Below are 18,415 nucleotides of genomic sequence, written 5' to 3' on the forward strand. Positions count from 1 at the left end.
GTCGGGTAATACCAGTTATTTACCAGGTCAATCTCGGGTTCGGGTTCATATCAGTCGGATGCAGTTCGGGTATCATATTTTCTGTTCAATTTGGGTTCAGGTCGGATGCAGGTCGGGTTCGGATCCATAATTTCCAGGTTCAAATCGGGTTCAGGTCAACACCAGTTCCGACTCAAGTCGGTTTAAGATCTCCACAATGCAGGTCAAAAACAGTTTTTACTCGAGACGGTTTCAGTCAATTTTATAGGTCGAGTCAACTTTTTACATTCCTAATCTATTCCGTTACTGTTTTTCTTAAACCCTAAACCCTCCCATTATTAGCTACCAAGCCAAGTTATCCAACGTCAAGATTTGGTGGGAAAATCGATAGAAAACCCTACATTCCATCGTCCCCAATTTCTCATGCAATCCACTATTTACTACAAACCTTCAAGTTCTCATAATTTCCAATACCCATGGAAATCCTCAAAAAACCCTGCTTGCAAAACCTTCAAAGCATCCTTAAAATCCCCGAGTCTGGCCAGTTCACTAAGATCCCAAATTACCTACGAGCTTGAAGGAGGTGTAAACAACGATGGGATTGAGTCATCAAATCCCACTAAGCTCCCGGTCGTTATACGTAGGTATGGAAAAGTTTCAAGGTACTTTTGGGATGGGAATCGTGTTCAGTTGCTTAGTGTTGACGGCGGCGGCAGCTCTGGGGCGTCGTTTTGTTTCAATTTGGATAAGGTGGTTGAAGCTTCCAGCTTGGCTGTTAGGAACTTTTTCATTCCTAAGCAAGTCAGTGAAAATTATACCGGCTACGTGAAGTGGAAGTTTTTGCACAGGGTTTTTAGCTCTGCTCTTCAAGTTCTTGCTACGCAGGTAAATGTTTTTTTTAATTCAAATTTTAAGCGGGATTTTTTGGTTTAAATTTTGAAGTTAATGTTTTGAGATCAATGGGAGAAATGGGGTATAAATGTCTGGTGACTCATTTTAAATAGGAAAGTGTATCTATGGAAGGTACTAGGTGAAGAACTGATGAAAAATGCTTTATGTTATATTTTCCGGGAGTTATATATTGATCGCCATTTGCCATTTTCACAAAACTGGGTTTATCTTATTTTAGACAGAATGTGGTGAAAACAGGCAATGTTTCGAGCTATAGGATTTGGGTATTCTCGCTCGCTTACATCAGCTGCTGCACTTAATTGGGTATTGAAGGATGGACTTGGACGATTAAGCAGGTGTATCTATACGGCTAGTTTGGCATCTGCTTTTGATACCAATTTGAAGGTAAATTCCAGATTTTGGGTTGCACTTTACATCTTCAGCTCGTACTTGTGTTATTATGATTCTTTGTTTCATTGATCACAGTTGTGCAGTTACCAGACTATATTTTTCATATAATAATGGCGAAATTCTTTTGGTGACTGTAGAACTGTAAAACAAGAAATTGATTTTCTTATTTGTTTCTTATCTCCTTTGAAGAGGGTTAGGTTTTCAACCTCCCTGCTATTCACTTTGAGCATTGGAGTTGAACTGTTCACTCCTATATTTCCTCAGCACTTCTTGCTTCTTGCATCATTGGCCAACGTTGCAAAACAAATGAGTCTGGCGTGCTATATGGCAACCAGTGTAAGGATTCAGTTTTATTTTGTGTATCATCTTTCTAACTTCATTTTTTAATCTTTGGATTTTTTCTATATGCTCGGATGTTTTAATGTTTTCCACCCTGTACAAGCAGCCTCCCATTCATCGAAGCTTTGCAATAGCTGGTAACCTTGCTGAAGTTTCTGCAAAGTCACAGGTTACAGTTATTCCTTCAAAATCATGGCATTATTGATACTTTTTGTGTGGGAAGTGCTCTGATCTTGGAATTGGTTTCAGATTCAATCAGTATGCTTTGATAACCTTGGTCTCATGCTTGCTGCTGTTTTGAATTTGTCTCTTAAGAACAATCAAAGGTTTGCACTCTTTAATATCGTTGCTGTTTTGATTATGTTGCTCAAGAAAATGAAAGGTTTATAGCTGTTTTGCTGTTTGCTATTTCTGGCATACTCATTTTGTAATGGCAATTTGGTGCCATTGATTTGGCTGATGCTTGTCTAACATTTTATATGAACTGAGTCCCTATTGTTGCAGAATATTTTAGTTTGCTGAATAGAAGTTAAGCTGAAGTCGGAATTTTGTTATTCTGTTTTTTTCTTTCCTTTTGGAAAAGTTTGAAATATTCTTGATCTGTCAACTTAGTTTGTTACGTAACTAAATGCTATACCGCTTTCTTGATTGTCCATATTGCGCTAGGCTACAAGCTGGACTACCTTTCATTCTATACCCTATTTTCTCGGCAGTTGACCTCTTTGGAATATATCAGGGGCTCAAGTACGTCCATCTGCAAACCTTAACTAAGGTGGAATATTTATTTCCAGTGCATTTTCAGCTATCTCATATTTTAGTTGTTTTTCTGAATAAACAAAAAACTTAGCATGCCTTTGCTCATGATTTGGTATACGCCAACCCTATTCAATATCCATTCCCTATAGCATGCAGATAGTTGAAATGTGAGACAGGTTCTTCTGATTCTGGAAGTCGACGATCTGAATTTCCATCTCCATTGTTCAGTTTCTTAATTGTTTCTCTTTCTCTTTTCCAACATTCAGGATAGAATAGAAATTATAATCGATACATGGATTTCATTTGGATATGTACCTTCACCTGAAGAAGTGAGTAAAGATGAAGGAATCAATTTTATGTGGACCAAAGGTATAGTTTTTCATGGTTGTGCTTTCCCTTTTAGTTTACCATTTACCTGAGCTGTTGTAGAACTAACCGTTAATCATGTATGAACCATTTGAATTAGGCAACGAGTCATGGCGCATCAGAATAGGGTGCTTGAATCCCAAGGGTCAATTACCCAAATTAACGGCGATGGCAATGCAGTCTGTATGTAACGAGGATTATTATTTCATATGCACGGAAATTTTCTACCGAGGATTAGCAAGAACCAGAGAGGTGCTTGTAAAATGCAATCTTTATTAGCTGTTTCACTAAACTATGGTGCTTACATAAAATGATCATATCTCTTATACCTTCTGTTTTTTTGTTCATTTCTTCACTTGTGAAACTCTAGCAAGGTATCCTTCTTTGTGTACATGAAGGGGCTCGCACAGTCGATGTTATAATGGGATTGTTGCAGGTGAAATACTAAACCCTAATAACTATGCAAATAGGAATTAGATTTCACATGTATACATAAGCTTATGTTTATAGTTGCCAAGCTTAGTTTGAGTCTAAATGTTTGTGCTGTTTCAGGCCTGCTATGTTCGGAAGGCCCTCCGTTCAAGTATGTGGGAAAGCATGATGAAGGGTAGTGATTCCTCAGACTTGGTTATCAAAGAGTGGTTTAAACTGATCGATGATAGCAAGCAATATGTACAGCGACAGTTTGGGCCGATGAATAAACAAATGGTGTCACAAGGTTGGGGGAGTAAAAACATTTTATTGAACACAGAGGAGCAGACGCGGTATAGTTACATGGATGACTGAAAATACATATTCTCCTCAGGTTGCTCTTCTCTAACCATTTAAGAGTTTTGGGGTTTGATTAGTTCGATTCTTTTTTAATTTAAGATGAGCGAACAGCACAACCATTTTACATAATCTCATGTTTTGTTGTAATATTGAACAATCAATTACTCATTTTAATGCAAATGTAAATAGAAAGATGAACCTTGTGGGCTACTGCTTTTGTTATAACAGTGGGTGATATATAGTATGGCCCATGGATGATCAAGGCTTGTCATTAATACACCACCAGTGACAGCTGCACTTTGTGGCCCATAACCGTTAATTTCCAAACTACAACTGCTAGTTTTAGTACACAGGATCTGCTTTTTCTTGTACATGAATTAGCACATACAAGAGATTTTCTTCACCACTTCAATATACTCGAGGAGCCAAGTTTTGAGTGATCTACACTCTAGCAATCACTGAATCATGCATTTCCACCATATGTTACAAATGAATGTAATGAATTGTGTACATAGAAGAAGCTACACAAAGCATTGTACAAAAATACATCTGGTCTTGCTGTATAAGATATGGAGATTTACTATATATTCCATTATAACTTGTACGCTCGTACCTAATAAAGCACCATAGCATGACACCCAATGCAATGCCGAAAATGGCCTTGATGCGTAATCTTACAGCTGCAAGGTAAGTAAGCGCAAATATCTTCTCTTGTGCATTTACACGGCATAGTATGTACACTGATTTTTTCTGACCTTGAAATTAGATATCAATGAGAGAAAGAACTTACTTCTGTGCTATAAAATGAGTGCTCGCTTAAGCTAAAGTTGACTCTCTCTTCATCCCATTTTAGAATCTCCCTAGCAAATTTAAGAGCAGCATCGACGCTGTTGGGTTCCAGTCCTTTCACGTGGGAAACATACAACTTCCGCCCGGTTAGTGAAGAATAAAGCCTCTTGAACTTGACAGCGATATAATGGAATGCTAGCTGTCCCAGGGTAGGATTATTGTTAATGCTGTTGCTATTTGTATTTGTACGATAACGACTGATCAGTGGGTTAAAATCATCAAACCACTCACACCGAGTCAATGGAACCCGTTCTATCTTTTCCTCAAACACATCGAATTTGTTCAATATTAAAAGGAAGTCCATCTGATCAAATGTTGGATGTGTAACGATGGTTTCAAAGAATTTCCTGCTCAGTAGCATCTTATTTGTCCCGTCAGCAGAGAACTGGTCATAGTCACTCAAGGCAACACAAATGATGACCATTCCAACATCTTCAAACATCTCTAGCCACTTGCAATTTTCTCCAAAGCCTCTTGCTTGCACTCTGATTAATTGGTACCTGAGAACCAGTTGGAAACATAAAATACATTCGACAATAACTAATGAGTTTTGAAATGAGCAATGCAGGTCAGCATAGAGTACACTGTTAAGTAATTTGAAAAGGCATGTGCTTAATATTGGCACCTACCTCAGTAAGGAATCATGCTGATCAGCAGTGTCAATATTTTCATCAGGTGAAGATTGGGGAAACGAAAAGTCAACACAGGCCAGACCATTTGATGAAGTAACACCTTCAGCATAGAGAATATCTAAATCTGAAGGTTCATAGTCTGTTTTCAATATCTCAAAAACCTGGAGAATGGTACAAAAAAATATGAGAAAATTTAAGACAAGCACTGATCGTAGAGGCTATACTGGCAAAAAAGTTAAAAACATAAAATTTAGTGCCATACAAACAACTATAAGTACTATTTGAGATTGCTTGACAGATCTGTGTCAAGAATGATGACAGGTCACCCAACATTATGTACTAGCATAAATAGAAGGTAAGTTTATTGCTAAATGAGCCAAATTAGGGAACTCATAGGTCTGCTTATTAAGGACATAAGAACCTCAAAAGACAAGAACGTGTCATTATCCACTAGCCTGGTGAAGCTTGTTTGTGGAACATGCAAGATTCTTTGTTAAACTGCATGATTCTCCATTAGGAAGTTTTAGGAAGAATTAGACCTAGTGTTACACAAACCCTTCACTAACTAGTAGCAAACTTATAGCACCACATCCTCATAACTCAACGGTGTTATTGTTTTTATCTGTTCATTATGCAAACAAAACCTTACGCCTACATGCTTCACAGTGAAACACATAATCAAGTCAGCAACTCCTTTAAAGCCAATTAATATTTTTCTCTAACCACATTCTGAGGGTACAATTCTTCATTAAAGCAAATTCTCGGAACATCCAGTTTCATCAAGGAAATTTAGTTGTAGGCAACAAGTTGGAAAGATGGAAGGAGTATCCAAGTAATCTTCAGAATTAAGATTTGTATCAAGCATAATCTTACCTGCTCCAGGTAATGTATAAATCAATGCTCTCTGATAAGTAACAACAAATTTAAACAAAAACTTCTGTATCAAGCATAATCTTACCCTCTCCAGGTAATAACTAGCAACACTGGGTAGCGTTTCCAATTCACTTCTCCTATTGTAAGTTTCCTGAATCGCTGTGTGCTTCCACAGCTCCTCAACTAACGGAGCATATTCACGAGTAGCAGCTGGAAATATGGCTTCCAAATTTCCAGACACCATAATCTTCAGAAGCCAGTCAGAGAACGATTTGAGCCTCGGGCCAATGGAATTGATATTTTTGCCATCAATATCATCACTACTTCCTGCTAAAATATATGGAAATAAATAATTAGATGCTTCAAATAGAAATACTACCAATCAATTCTAGCTATAACAAGCGTGCTCAAAACGTTTGCGGCCCTCAAAAGGATGGGGTAAAAAGGATGATTTGGAGAATAAATCAACATGCAGCCTCACCTTCTGGTTCAATGTCCTTGGAACTTCTCCCTTTCCTCATTTCAGCCAAACTCTCTTCCTCAAAACGTTCACGGCCCTCAAGAAGCATGCCAAGATAACCATACACGTTGGTTTGGATGGTCAACTTAATACTTTCACGCTCATGCTCGGAGAATGGTACATCTTTATAAAGAATCTTTGCCTGAAACAATCCATTCATTCAAAAGATCAATTGACTAGTCAATTATTCTTGTTTCTATTGTGCATTCCATCTTGAAGCAGTTATCTTACATTAGCACATAAACCTAAGACAACAATAATTAGTTGAATGCAGGCAAAATGGTAAACAGAAACACTGAATTCAAGGATTCATGAAAATTCAGGAATATTTTCCCATGCTCATAGTTAGGAATCTAGGTTTTGCTTTCATCATGAACTTGATAATATTATAAAACACTAAACTGAGAGTCTATTCGCACTATTATCTCTGTGAACTATGGTGTACCGACCATTAAAATATTTGAACTTTATAGAACCATTAGAGGATTATAGTCAAACATAAAGCAATCCATATGCCAGTTAAAATTTTTTATTGTTGCAATTAAATATCTTTTTCAAACCAACATGTATCTCCTTCAGTAAAAGAGAATGTGAGGCTTTTACACAAGCAGTTTTTAGTGAGGAAAATCTATCCGTACATTAGTAGAACCAGAAGGAAGTGGAAGTTAAGATGTGATTCCAAATAATTATTTACCTGCTTAAATATGGTACTTGACCCAGATCCGGAAGATCCGACCAAAAGAATCTTCTGTAATGTACGCTGCTCAAGATAGTAAGGAACAGATCTACTATTCATGCTGTTTAGCGACTCTCCACACGGATTTGAAGATTTAGAAGGAACAGGCAGTGATAATACAGCACAGACAAGCTTTGTTCCAGCCTAAGTTAATTTGAACAATAAATGAATGCTTAATACAAGTATTTCATCCAAAAAAATATGGAAAAGAGCACACTGAAACATGCATACATTGCATACCTTTCCCCATATATATCCTTTTGTATTTTTTTGCCCCTCTTCTAGGTATGAACCGTCCTCATTCACCCAAAAGTGTGGGTTGCCCGCAACTTGAACTCCTGCCAACTGCAATGTTCACCAAAACAGTCATTGACAATCTTGCACAATAACGACCATCTTAATAACATTACATGTTTAGAAATTTAAACCTGCAACATCCTAAGTTCAACTTTTGTGATTTCTCGACCATTTATGAAAACTTCAGTGTTTCCGTTGCTAGCATCTGGCCTGATAGGACCACCGACATTTAGATGGGGACTAATTATCTTTGAAGGTTTCTGTCCTTCCTGTCAATTGCAGAAGAACCATCAGTTTCTCTAACAATACAAATGAATTATAGCAAAACATAACAATATCAATCAAAGATTGCATATTCACCTTTCCCCAAAGACCAGATACTTTATCATACCAATAGTTTCCCGGCTTTAGCTTCTTGGGTGGGTTAGGGCAACTCTGCAATATAGCCAGCTCCTCATAACAAAGGGGTTGCCCATTCACACAAATATACTCAGGAGGCAGCTGATTTGCCTCGCACAACTTTTCAGCCTTCAGTATCTGTCTTACCTCCAAATCATTAAGCAGCCGTTTAAGCATTCGAGAACACTTCCCCAAACCCCCACGTTTTGACTCATCAATTGGAAATCCGATACAAGTAACACATTTCCTTCCTTCAGGCATAGACCCCATAGCTCTAAGCACACAATTACTACAATACTTGGCATCACAAACAATACAAACCTCCTTCTCTGTAAACCTATTCCCCTTAAAGCATCGATAACATGACCCTTTCTTCCCTTTTGTTTGAGGCTCTCTTTTAACTCTAACAATCTGAGCTTGCACCTCATCTTGACTAAATTCCTCATCAAGTCCATCATCGGATTCAATATCTCGAAAAGTAACAACCTGAGGTCTCCTAACGTCACCATTGGACTCATTATTACAGTCCCCAGTCTTAAGAGAAGAAACTCGTGAAGACGGGTAATCTAAGCTCAAAACAGACTCGTTAGAACCCCAATCAGGTTTATTCAAATCATCATCATTCGAAATCCTTGCTAGGGACGAGCTTCCCCTAGATTTATCAAAGCTATCACAAGAATCAAGCTTACTAGAATGTTCATTACTAACATAACAAGCCGCTAAACGCCTCGAAGAACTATCGTTATTGTTAATCAATTCAGCTAACTCCCCAGACTCGTAACTACTCAACTCTCCAGATAACAAACAGTTATTAGTATCCGCAGAAACCCTTTCTTGAAAAGCAATAACCGAAGTTGGTGAAACAGTGGGTTGAAGAAGCAATTCCTTAGAGAACCTGTTACGATCTGGTGCTAAAATAGGGGGTACAACCGGTATATGAAGTTCAGTATTGAAAAGTGGTACCTTTGAAACGACGGCAGCAACAGGGATTTTCTCGACGTTGATTGGAACAGCTCGTGGAAGATCGTAGGTTACCGGAGGGCCGGTGTATTCCACCGCGAAAGAGTATGGTTGGTCTTCATCATTTTCTACGCTTGGCAAAACTACAGCTTCCTTGGGTGGCATTTTTGGGGTTTTCCGAGATTAGACAAACGGGAGAAGAATAATGGTTCAAACTCGTGGAAGGAGAAGGTAAAGGGTAAAGGAAATGTAAGGTAAGGGAGGGTGTGGGAAAATGACAGCAAAACAAGAAAAGAAATTGGGGCTTTTACTGGGATTGGCTTAGAATTGGAATCTAAATTTTTTTTTATTTAAATAGTTTCAAAGTTTTGTAAAAGGACAACATGTGGGGTATGAGCTGGGGAAGAACTTTTGTCTTTTTAGGTAAGAGGGGACCAACTTGCGTGCTGCTGTATTGGAATTGGAGCTATCAGTGGAGGGAAAACAGCCATGGCGGAACTTGGATTTCACTGTGGATTTTTCCTTTTCCTTTTTCTTTTTCGATGGATACCTTTCTTTTCCAATTTATTTATTTGGTTTAAATGATTGAACTCATGGAAGTTTCACTCTCTGAATTTCTGAAGTTCAAATGAAAAAGGCAGTGTTCATTTAAATTCAATAATATTATATAAAATCAGATATACACAAATATATCAACCAACTCAAGAAAACAGAAAAAAAATGAGTTGCTGTAGAATGTTCATGTGGCTTAGACAAAGGATTTAATTTTTTTTTATAAAAAAAAAAACCATTTTCTTTCACAAATTGATTAAAGTTTCTTTTACCAAACTTTCATGCTTTGATTCCAAGAGCTGCAGGTCGGTTGTGCTAAAGATGGTCTTTTTGAACTAGAGTTTGGGTTCTTTGGTATGAAAAGATCATCCATCACATTTCTCCGATCATTGAATCCGGCATGAGAATTCAAGTGCCTATGTATCCAGTTGAAGTTAACAATCCTAATCTAAGTAGATTAGGCCATAATTTGAGATCGAGTTGAGCCCCGAGGACTGGTGCTCTTCACCATCGCTTACTAAAGGCTATTCTGATGAATCGGTCTCGATGGGGCTTTGTGTCGGCGGTGTTTGGTCCGATATCCGCCAAATCTTCACAGACTTATCTAGGCTACCACTGTAAAGAATTCACTGGTTTTCACCGGATGTTGATTCATGATCTTTTTCGATTGCCAATCACTTAACAGGACCATTATGGCCTGTTAATCTTGTCCACAAGAAACGCTCGTTCCCACATCTTTTCCATACCAAAATCGTCCTATCAGCCGATCCAGTGATGAGAAGATTCTCGGCTGTTACCAAACAAAGAATAGCTAATTTATGGCCTCTAAAAGCACCGCCATGGGAGAAGTTATTTTCACAGTCCCAAAAGTTAACCACCCCATCCGACGACCCACAGTAAATAAATTTACCATCAGGGCTCAACGCTAATGATGTAATAGCAAATTCTTGTTTGAACAATAACCGGGACAGTAAATGGCTTGTCCCTTTCCCTTCTAACTCTCGTCTCCATACCTTCACCGATCCATCAGCTGAACCTGTAAACACAAAGCCATCACACCCTGCAACAATGGAGTTAACCGCATCATCGTGAGCTCGAATCGATTCCAAGCATTTCCAATCCGAAATTCTCCAAACTTTGAATGTTTTATCCCAAGAACCCGAGTAAAGCAACGTCTTGTCTTCGTTGAAACAGAAGCAAGATATAGCATCCGAATGTTTCTGCCGAAGACCGCTACGACAGCCCTTTGCTTCAGAAAAGCCTGTAGGTACAAAGGAGCTTTTAAAATAGTCTTTCAAAGTCGGCAATGTCCCAACTCGTTTATGAATTCTTGTGTTTTTGCTCGAGACCCTCCAAACTCGGATCTTTCCATCTCGATGACCCGTAAAGACCTTCTCTCGGGCAACGACGATAGCTTTCACCAATCCACCATATGATGTAAACCCACCATGAGCCTTTTGTTTCATCCAGACCCTAATGTTTTTGCTATCGGAGCCTGTATACAACAAATCCCCAGAGACCGCCAACGAATATGCATGCCCTTCTTCACGTACCAATGAACCTATCAACTCTTTAGCCGGAGTTGCATTGGCTTCATCAACAGAAGGAGAACACAGAGCATTATTGGCCGCGAAAGATGTCTATGGTGATTTTTTGAAAGATGGTGATGAATCACTAGAGAAGCTTGCCAATGAAGAAAAATCTTGGTTGCTTAAAGAAGAGTTAATCGACGTCGGGAAACTATCTTTGGAATCTTCTTCACCGGTGATCGAATTCTTTAGCCTGGCAACCTTTTGGCCGACGACGGAGCCTGTTTCTTTAAACAATATGTTGAAACCACCCCGTTTCTTAAACCTAATGGTTTCCATCCTAAATAAGCACGCAAAAATGAAAAGATAAACAACCCAATGAAAGGGTAAACCGTATAACAAAGAAATTTCAAGATGAAGAAAAAGAAACGAGGGAAGGCAAGAAAAATTCAGCATTTGCCTTCCCTCCAAAAAGAAAGGACGAAGTGAAACTAGGACGCCTCCCAAGTATGAAGCAATAAAGAATGTCATTTTTCTTCCTTTTTGCATGGAAGAATTGATGTCCGTTGGGACTTGGGATTGTTTCTATTTTTGGACATTAAATTCAACGGCTTGTCCAAAAGTTAATATAGTTTCATTTTTCAAAAACAAATTATTGGAGAACAGCTTATGTAATTTTTTCTTTGTTAAGGTTTGAGATTGTGGTTACGAAAGTTTGTAGAGAATAAGTTTCATCATTTGGAGTTGGACATTATCAGTATTTTTCAAGTAAAAAAAAACCCAAAATTGGGGGACTGTTTATTTTACTAAATAAGTCTACACTTTGATATCTAACATTTTAAAACTCAGACTTCAAATTTCAATATGATACGTAAGCTATTTTTTTTTATCTATTTAGATATATAAACTTGAATTTTTGGTTGTTACTCAGAAGAAACAAAAATTAGATATACCAAATCATTATTCTAATTAAATAGGGTTGGAATCCAATGTGTGCGCCTTGCAAAAATGTTGCCATAAGGACAAATTAACAACCCAAAAGTTCAAAATGGAAGATAATGGTCATCAAGAGGTGGCTTACAAATAATAGGCAGCTCATTCTCGTCTTCATTTCCTTCAGAAACCACAATTGGAATAGGCTATTTTTACCTCTTTAGAGAACTTTATTACAGTCGTTTACAGCTTTCACGTAAACCGGAAGTTGAAAGGGCACAACTAAGGCGAAGTACTTGGTTGGAGTTCTTTAAAACCAACGATGACCTTGGAACCTGCATTTTCCTTTTCTTCAAGAACTCCATGGAACTTTGCAAGCATTGAGGAGGTGGTATGTCCTTCAAGATAACAGGTTCAAGCCTGCAGATAACAATGCAGAAGCTTAATTATTATCTTTCAAAAGCCTTGATACGAATGCTTCTTCTGTTATATCAAAGAAGGAAAAAAGATTGCTCTTTGTTAACGATGAAAGTAAACCCTAACCCTGAGTTTTTCTTCTTTTTCTTTCTCGGAGTGGGATCTACCTTGGCCTTCTCATCCTCGGAGTCGGATAAGAAAACTTGTCTGCAGAAAGAACATGTTTTCATGAACTTGAACTACAGACACAGAATTATAGATGTATAGAAAGATGGATATTCATACTTTTCACGAGACGCGAGCATTTCAACAATGTTGGTAGGAAGCATCCCCTTCTTGGCCAGGGATTCCTCATCAGTTTCAGTTTCTACATCTTGGACGTTTTCAATTTTTGCAGATTGCCGTTGTGTTTTCCTCTGAGCCCAAAGTCTGCGACGTTCTTTTCCCTCACGAATAACCCTGTATAAGATGGAGCAGATTAAGATATATTAGAAGTAAAACTTTTTGCATTTAAGTAAAACTTGATGTAATCAAAACATCACATGTTAAATACAAAGCAGGATTGGCATAGGCACTCAATTCAATCCCAACAATATGCCATATGTTATTCATTAGATTCATTTTTTCCCCAAAGTCATAAAGTTAATAACTAAACTTTCTTCTTAGCAAATCAATCACTTGTCTAGCTGTTCCTTTCAAAACAACCCCCTTCATAACACCTCTACGCTAACACCCAAATAAGCTAATACACAACCACAAATCATAACAAGCACCCAACTACTGCACTTTCGATACAATCCGATACAATCCCATGAACCATGGGGAGCTCAATAAAACAATAAACCACCGATGACTCAGAATCACCATATCTAAACTCTAAAGTCTTTTACTTCATAATTAAAGTAATTTATTTGTCTTCAAAATATAGTTGTTATGAAAAGAATGAACCTTAGCATCACCGCATTACCGTAAAACTGGCTAATCAATCAACCTTACCATGCTTTGATGTTGATTAATAAGTTCAACATGTATTTAGTCAATAAAAAACTTATATTTAACCAAGTATTTACTTGAAAGGGATATTAAGGTATCAACGTCTTAACCGCAAAATAGACTAAAACTTAAGCAGTTTAAACATACCCAGAGCTACAAATTCTTCCCCTCTTTGCTTTTAATCAATCAACAAGGGGGGAAACCTCAATTAGCAAACTATTTTTACGCAAAACCTCAAAAAAATCTAAAAAATGAATATAAATAGTAAGTAATCAATTAACTACCTGGCCTTGTTCTCTTTCTGGATTTTTCTTATCTTCTCATCTTGCTTTATTCCCTACAATCCAAACAAATTTTAGAAAATAAAATTTAAACTTTCTTTTTCTCTACGCGGAAGTTTCTACAATAAAAATAAAAGATAGATTTTGAAGAAAACCTGCTGGTTTGTAAATTCTTCGGGCGCATCGGAGTCGTAATCTTCTTCCCTTTGCGACATGTTAGCAGTGTATTTTGTTTCGGGTTCAGGACTGATGTCTGCCTCTCTACTTCTAGGGTTTAAGGTACTACAATTTAAGACCAGAACCTTAGAAAATATAGCACCAAAAGTGACTCAAAATGGAGAGGCCCAAACTGTTATAGGTACTTTGAACCGAAGCTAATGGGCCTATTTCCAATAAGTTTCTCTTTTTATTTTTATTTTTATTTTTATTTTCCACCTATTTTTCCATTTTCATAAAGAGAAAATAACATCAGTGATCGAAAATGCCTTATAATATACGATTTTAACAAACTTTTTTTGGATTTGCGAAAATGACCAACAAATTCGCAACGCGAACTCCAATTTCGCAACGTGAACTCCAATTTCGCAACACAGTTTCCAAATTCGCAACGCGAATATATGAATCACATTGCGATTTTCTAAATTCGCGTTGCGATTTTCTAAATTCGCGTTGCGATTTTCCAAATTCGCAACACAGAAGTCAAAGCGCGTTTATTTTTGCAATATTAATTTCGCAACACAAATGTAAACAGTATTATCACAAATCATAACCTAAAACCCTAAATCACAACTCAGTCTCATCTCCATCTCTCACTCTCTACGGCGACATCCGTCCCCATCTTCGACGAAATCCGTCCCCATCTCCAACAAAATCGTCTATCTCTATCTCTCATAGCAACCCTCACAACTATTCACGGTCAGAAATGGAAAATCTACCACCGATGGTTAGTTTTTTAAATCTCTTATTTTTATTTTGAAATTTTTGTATTATTATTAGAATTTTCTTATATTGATGATAAATTTACTGGTAATTTCAATATATAGATTAACTATTTCACTTAGATTGCTTAGTAAATTCATTCGGTTGCTGCCAATACTGCTAAATTGTTTAGTCTTTAACCCGGTGAAGTTAGTATTTGTCTTTTGGTTGAAGTAATGCAATTCATTCAAGTTTCAATTTGCAGAAGAATAGTTTTTGAAACTTAAATTCGCAACACGAAAATGAAAATCACAACACAAAAATCACAACGCGACGTGTTGCGATTTTCATTTTTGCGTTGCGATTTTCATTTTTGCATTTTGAATTTAAGTTTCAGAAACTACTATTCTTCTACAAATTGAAACTTGAATGAATTACATTACTTAAACCAAAAAACAAAGACAAATACTAACTTCACAGTGTTGCGAATTTAAGTTTCAAGAATAAACTACTACTCTTTATGTTGTCCTTGAACCTGCACTAAACCTATATGTTATCCTTTTAAATGTTTTATAAGTTCTTACTTCTGGAATGTTATCTGATGCATTTTGTGAACTATGATTGAATAATGACTTGGGTGAATACCGTGCTAGTTTGAATTATATTTGACTTTGTTTTCACTATTTAATATCATGTTTGTTTATAGTGTATAATTTGTAGTTTTTAGTATATCTAACTTGGTATGTTTATTCTTTTTGTAAAAAAAAATTTCGGCTCAATTGACCTTAAGAAATAAAGTAAGCCTAGCTACTAAAATTGTGTCAACGCTTACACCTCTATAAAGAAAATTATTTGAGGATACTTGCTTGGGGCCATGGCTGAAAGTACAACATCCGGGTGGAGATGCTATGTTGACACATTTGTTTCTGCAGACCATGACTGACGATCTACCCGAGAGGATACAACGTGGTGATGAAGAGATATGGTTTCATTTTCCTCCGGCGTATACTTGTTTTGGACTGGAGGAGTTTTGCTTAATCACTGGTCTACGTTTCGGACACGATGAAGTAACCGGGTATACTAGTCATATCTCTCGCCCATCATGGTTATCTCGGGTTTTTTCTGAGCTAGAAAAGTTGAAGCCGAGTTTACACGTCGACGACTTTAAGAGATTATTTGTTAAAGATGGTTTTACTCGGATGGATGACCTTGATGTTGTCCGAGTATGCCATTTATTACTTTTGCATGCCGACTTTTTAGGCAAAGAGGGCATACAACCTATTTCTGAGGACCTAATATTATTGGTAGAGGACCTAAATGCATGGAACCTATTTACGTGGGGTTCATATCTATGGAAAGCTACCTGTAAGAAGTTGTTGTCTGCCTTTGAGGACCGAAAACGTTTGCGGGGTGATGGTTCTGAATACACTTTGACAGGCTTTATTTGGGCCTTTAAGGTAAGAATTTCTATATAATGTTTCCAAATTTATAATTAATTATTTAACAATTATTGATGTTTGTGTATTATATTGTTTGTATATTTGGATATTTGAGGCTTTCCCCAGCATGCGAACATATGCAATAAAAAATTCAAATGATATTCCTAGGGACATTACCTGGATGAGGATCCGCCTGTTGGATTGGGAAGAGTTACTCCCATATACAACGATGAATGATGTAAGTTAATACACAAATACTACTATATATAAACAAGTTATTACTAGTAGACGTTTAACTTTGTTTGAGCTTTTATATTATTAGGAGGCCAACTATCCATTACAGAGGCTGACACCCACAGAGGCTGAGCTTGCCACTGATTGGTGGCAAGCTAGTAAGCATTTTTTTGATGGGATGGATGATGAGTACCCCCTACTTCGAGATCCATCACCTGATCGGGCCGATTCTACAGCTCGACACCCGAAGCCATCACCTGATCGATCCTCTTCTCCACCTCCACCATCACTTATTTCATCACATCATCGAGCCTTTTCTCCATCATCACCTCATGATAGGCGACCGGCAAAGAGGCAATGACATTTATCTCTCTGTTCTCCACCTCCACGGGATGAGTTAGGGGAATTACGTGATGAGGTCGGTACTTTACGTGAAGACAATGGTGCGCTACGTGATGAGGTACGGTCTTTACATGGTGAGGTGGATGTTTTTCGCGATGACAATGGTGCGCTACGTGGTGAAGTATCTACTTTATGTGATGAGGTAGCCGCTCTACTTGAGATTGTTTCATAGTTGCAGAATGAGGTTCATACTCTACGCAATGAGGTAAATTTGTTTAATAATATACTAAAAATGCAAATAACCTTTTTTCAACATTATTTATTTATTTATTTATTTATTTATGTATTAATTTATTTTCAGCGGCCCGATAAAGTAGATGCTTTACGTCTGGTTTTTCTTGCACAACGGGGTTCATGCATCAGACGTCGTGCACGTGCCATTATGTCTCCTTTCACCCCACTAGTGCCAAGACTCCGTAAGAAAAAGCCCGATGCACCTGTCATTGTTCAAGAGGCGCCTCCTATCGTTCAAGAGGCCCCTCTCATCGTTCAAGAGGCCCCTCATATCGTTCAAGAGGCCCCTGTCATCGTTCAAGAGGTCTCTCCCACCGTTCAAGAGTCCGATTCACATGGCGTCATATATCGACATATTGATAAACCCCCTCTCGTGCCTGATATGATGGATGTGAGTTGGCTTTCATATGTGTTACCGGTTAATACCATTCCTCATCAGGAGAGGGGAACACTACCAGACACAATTACGGATAATACCCTTTGGGCTAAGACCGTAGTTGATTTTTATCTACATGAGCGGAGCAAGGGGTGTTATTCTGACATATGCAAACTCGACGATGTTATTCATTTGTTTCTTGATCGGTTTTGGTGGGGTATTTTATTAGGGGTTGAAGATAATGGCTATCTCGAAGGGGTGATACGTCTTATATTCTTCTTATATTGCATTTTGATTGATTTTTAAATTTATTAATAAATTCACTAATATATGTTTTTTTATAAAACAACATATTGATGCATGAGTGTCACATCTTCTAATAATAAGGAAATTGAAGAAAATAAAGAATACTCGATGGACTATTATGCCGACGTCTTTTCACGTAGCTCACTTGAAGGATCCGAGAGATCATTCATATATGTTGGGTAATGGAAAAGCTAAACTTTATCCTGCGTGGTGGGAGGTTGATAAGGTTATTATTTATTTTTTGAATATTTTAAAGGTGTTTATCCCTGTTTTGGAACGTCTTTTATTTGATGTGCGCAATTATTTATGATGGCATATTGCAGGTGTTTATCCCTGTTTTGGAACGTCGTCATTGGCTTCTCCTCGAGATTTAGCTCCCATCCCTAAAGACAATAGTATACGACAACATGTTAAATTATATACCATTGTCTGATTTGAGAGATATTATTTGTAAGGGATGGAGCGCTCATTTGGTGAAATACTTGAATGTAATTGATTACTTGACTAATTCTTGAAACAATAAGCCAAAAAAGTTCAAAGTTACAATGATCAGAGACGAGACCGCGCCACAACAGACGGAGGGAGCCAGAGGGGATTGTGGTCCTCTCGTATGTATGTGCTTGGAACGTTTGACGACATGAAGTAAACAGTTTCTACCTCCCACGGATAGAGATAGATGTGCAGTAGGCTTGTGGTTTTTGTATTTTATGGCTAGAGCGATATATGCGAGACGCTGTCTACCTGTATCCGCGTACAGAAAGTGTGCATAAACAATTGGTAAGTTTGAGCAAATGTTGTTAACATATATACTCTTTGTTGGTTTGAAAAATATTTGGTTAAGTACCTAGAATTCAATAATTTGTTGTTTGTTGGTTTTAGATGTGTAGAAAGTGTTGTTTGAGCAAATGTTTGGTTTCTGCAGGTTAATCCTGAAGTGAGCTGCATGAAATTGATGTATTTGTGCATAAACAACTGTCTGGGGTACATTTTTTTTGCTTGTTTAATTGAATTTTACATTGATT

General features: G+C 37.5%; 3 protein-coding genes and 1 pseudogene across 4 annotated transcripts; 1 reads left to right on the top strand and 3 right to left on the bottom strand.

Moving 5' to 3' along the window:
- Positions 1 to 402: 402 nt before the first annotated feature.
- Positions 403 to 3,531, top strand: LOC120122472 (protein root UVB sensitive 4-like). Its single transcript, XM_039141613.1, has 10 exons — positions 403 to 864; positions 1,129 to 1,275; positions 1,471 to 1,617; positions 1,727 to 1,789; positions 1,870 to 1,946; positions 2,287 to 2,392; positions 2,643 to 2,745; positions 2,843 to 2,994; positions 3,113 to 3,178; positions 3,295 to 3,531. The coding sequence occupies exons 1-10, from the start codon at positions 403 to 405 to the stop codon at positions 3,526 to 3,528; spliced, it is 1,557 nt and encodes a 518-aa protein (XP_038997544.1). The 3' UTR covers positions 3,529 to 3,531.
- A 421-nt stretch (positions 3,532 to 3,952) lies between these two features.
- On the bottom strand, positions 3,953 to 9,047 carry LOC120122471 (extra-large guanine nucleotide-binding protein 1-like). 2 transcript variants are annotated; one of them, XM_039141612.1, is made up of 8 exons: positions 7,781 to 9,047; positions 7,552 to 7,689; positions 7,364 to 7,468; positions 7,082 to 7,267; positions 6,349 to 6,529; positions 5,953 to 6,194; positions 4,992 to 5,155; positions 3,953 to 4,862 (listed from the first exon to the last, which is right to left on the bottom strand). In XM_039141612.1, the coding sequence occupies exons 1-8, from the start codon at positions 8,942 to 8,944 to the stop codon at positions 4,283 to 4,285; spliced, it is 2,760 nt and encodes a 919-aa protein (XP_038997543.1). In that variant the 5' UTR covers positions 8,945 to 9,047; the 3' UTR covers positions 3,953 to 4,282. The 2 variants fall into 2 exon arrangements, with proteins under 2 accessions (XP_038997543.1, XP_038997542.1); XM_039141611.1 differs by having other exon boundaries at positions 5,953 to 6,197.
- Positions 9,048 to 9,865: 818 nt separating this feature from the next.
- Positions 9,866 to 11,391, bottom strand: LOC120122747 (annotated as a pseudogene).
- Positions 11,392 to 11,872: 481 nt separating this feature from the next.
- Positions 11,873 to 13,782, bottom strand: LOC120122684. Its single transcript, XM_039141806.1, has 5 exons — positions 13,640 to 13,782; positions 13,488 to 13,540; positions 12,496 to 12,669; positions 12,337 to 12,417; positions 11,873 to 12,213 (listed from the first exon to the last, which is right to left on the bottom strand). Exons 1-5 carry the CDS (start codon positions 13,697 to 13,699, stop codon positions 12,027 to 12,029), a joined length of 555 nt encoding a protein of 184 aa, XP_038997737.1. The 5' UTR covers positions 13,700 to 13,782; the 3' UTR covers positions 11,873 to 12,026.
- Between the last annotated feature and the right edge of the window lie 4,633 nt (positions 13,783 to 18,415).

Source organism: Hibiscus syriacus, unplaced genomic scaffold (genome assembly GCF_006381635.1).
Source record: "Hibiscus syriacus cultivar Baekdansim isolate YM2019G1 unplaced genomic scaffold, ASM638163v2 tig00110387_pilon, whole genome shotgun sequence".
Classification (NCBI taxonomy): Eukaryota; Viridiplantae; Streptophyta; class Magnoliopsida; order Malvales; family Malvaceae; genus Hibiscus; species Hibiscus syriacus.

What these genes read in the sequence shown, in the direction of transcription:
- LOC120122472 (XM_039141613.1), top strand. Translation starts at nt 403, where the DNA reads ATGCAATCCACTATTTACTACAAACCTTCAAGTTCTCATAATTTCCAA. An exon ending in AAGTTTCTGCAAAGTCACAG is followed by an intron (nt 1,790 to 1,869) that starts GTTACAGTTATT and finishes AATTGGTTTCAG; the next exon opens with ATTCAATCAGTATGCTTTGA. An exon ending in CAATTTTATGTGGACCAAAG is followed by an intron (nt 2,746 to 2,842) that starts GTATAGTTTTTC and finishes CATTTGAATTAG; the next exon opens with GCAACGAGTCATGGCGCATC.
- LOC120122684 (XM_039141806.1), bottom strand. Translation starts at nt 13,699, where the DNA reads ATGTCGCAAAGGGAAGAAGATTACGACTCCGATGCGCCCGAAGAATTT. An exon ending in AAGAATTTACAAACCAGCAG is followed by an intron (nt 13,541 to 13,639) that starts GTTTTCTTCAAA and finishes TTTGGATTGTAG; the next exon opens with GGAATAAAGCAAGATGAGAA. An exon ending in CAGAAAGAGAACAAGGCCAG is followed by an intron (nt 12,670 to 13,487) that starts GTAGTTAATTGA and finishes CATCTTATACAG; the next exon opens with GGTTATTCGTGAGGGAAAAG.
- LOC120122471 (XM_039141611.1), bottom strand. Translation starts at nt 8,944, where the DNA reads ATGCCACCCAAGGAAGCTGTAGTTTTGCCAAGCGTAGAAAATGATGAA. An exon ending in AAGGATATATATGGGGAAAG is followed by an intron (nt 7,268 to 7,363) that starts GTATGCAATGTA and finishes AAATTAACTTAG; the next exon opens with GCTGGAACAAAGCTTGTCTG. An exon ending in CAAGTACCATATTTAAGCAG is followed by an intron (nt 6,530 to 7,081) that starts GTAAATAATTAT and finishes GGATTGTTTCAG; the next exon opens with GCAAAGATTCTTTATAAAGA.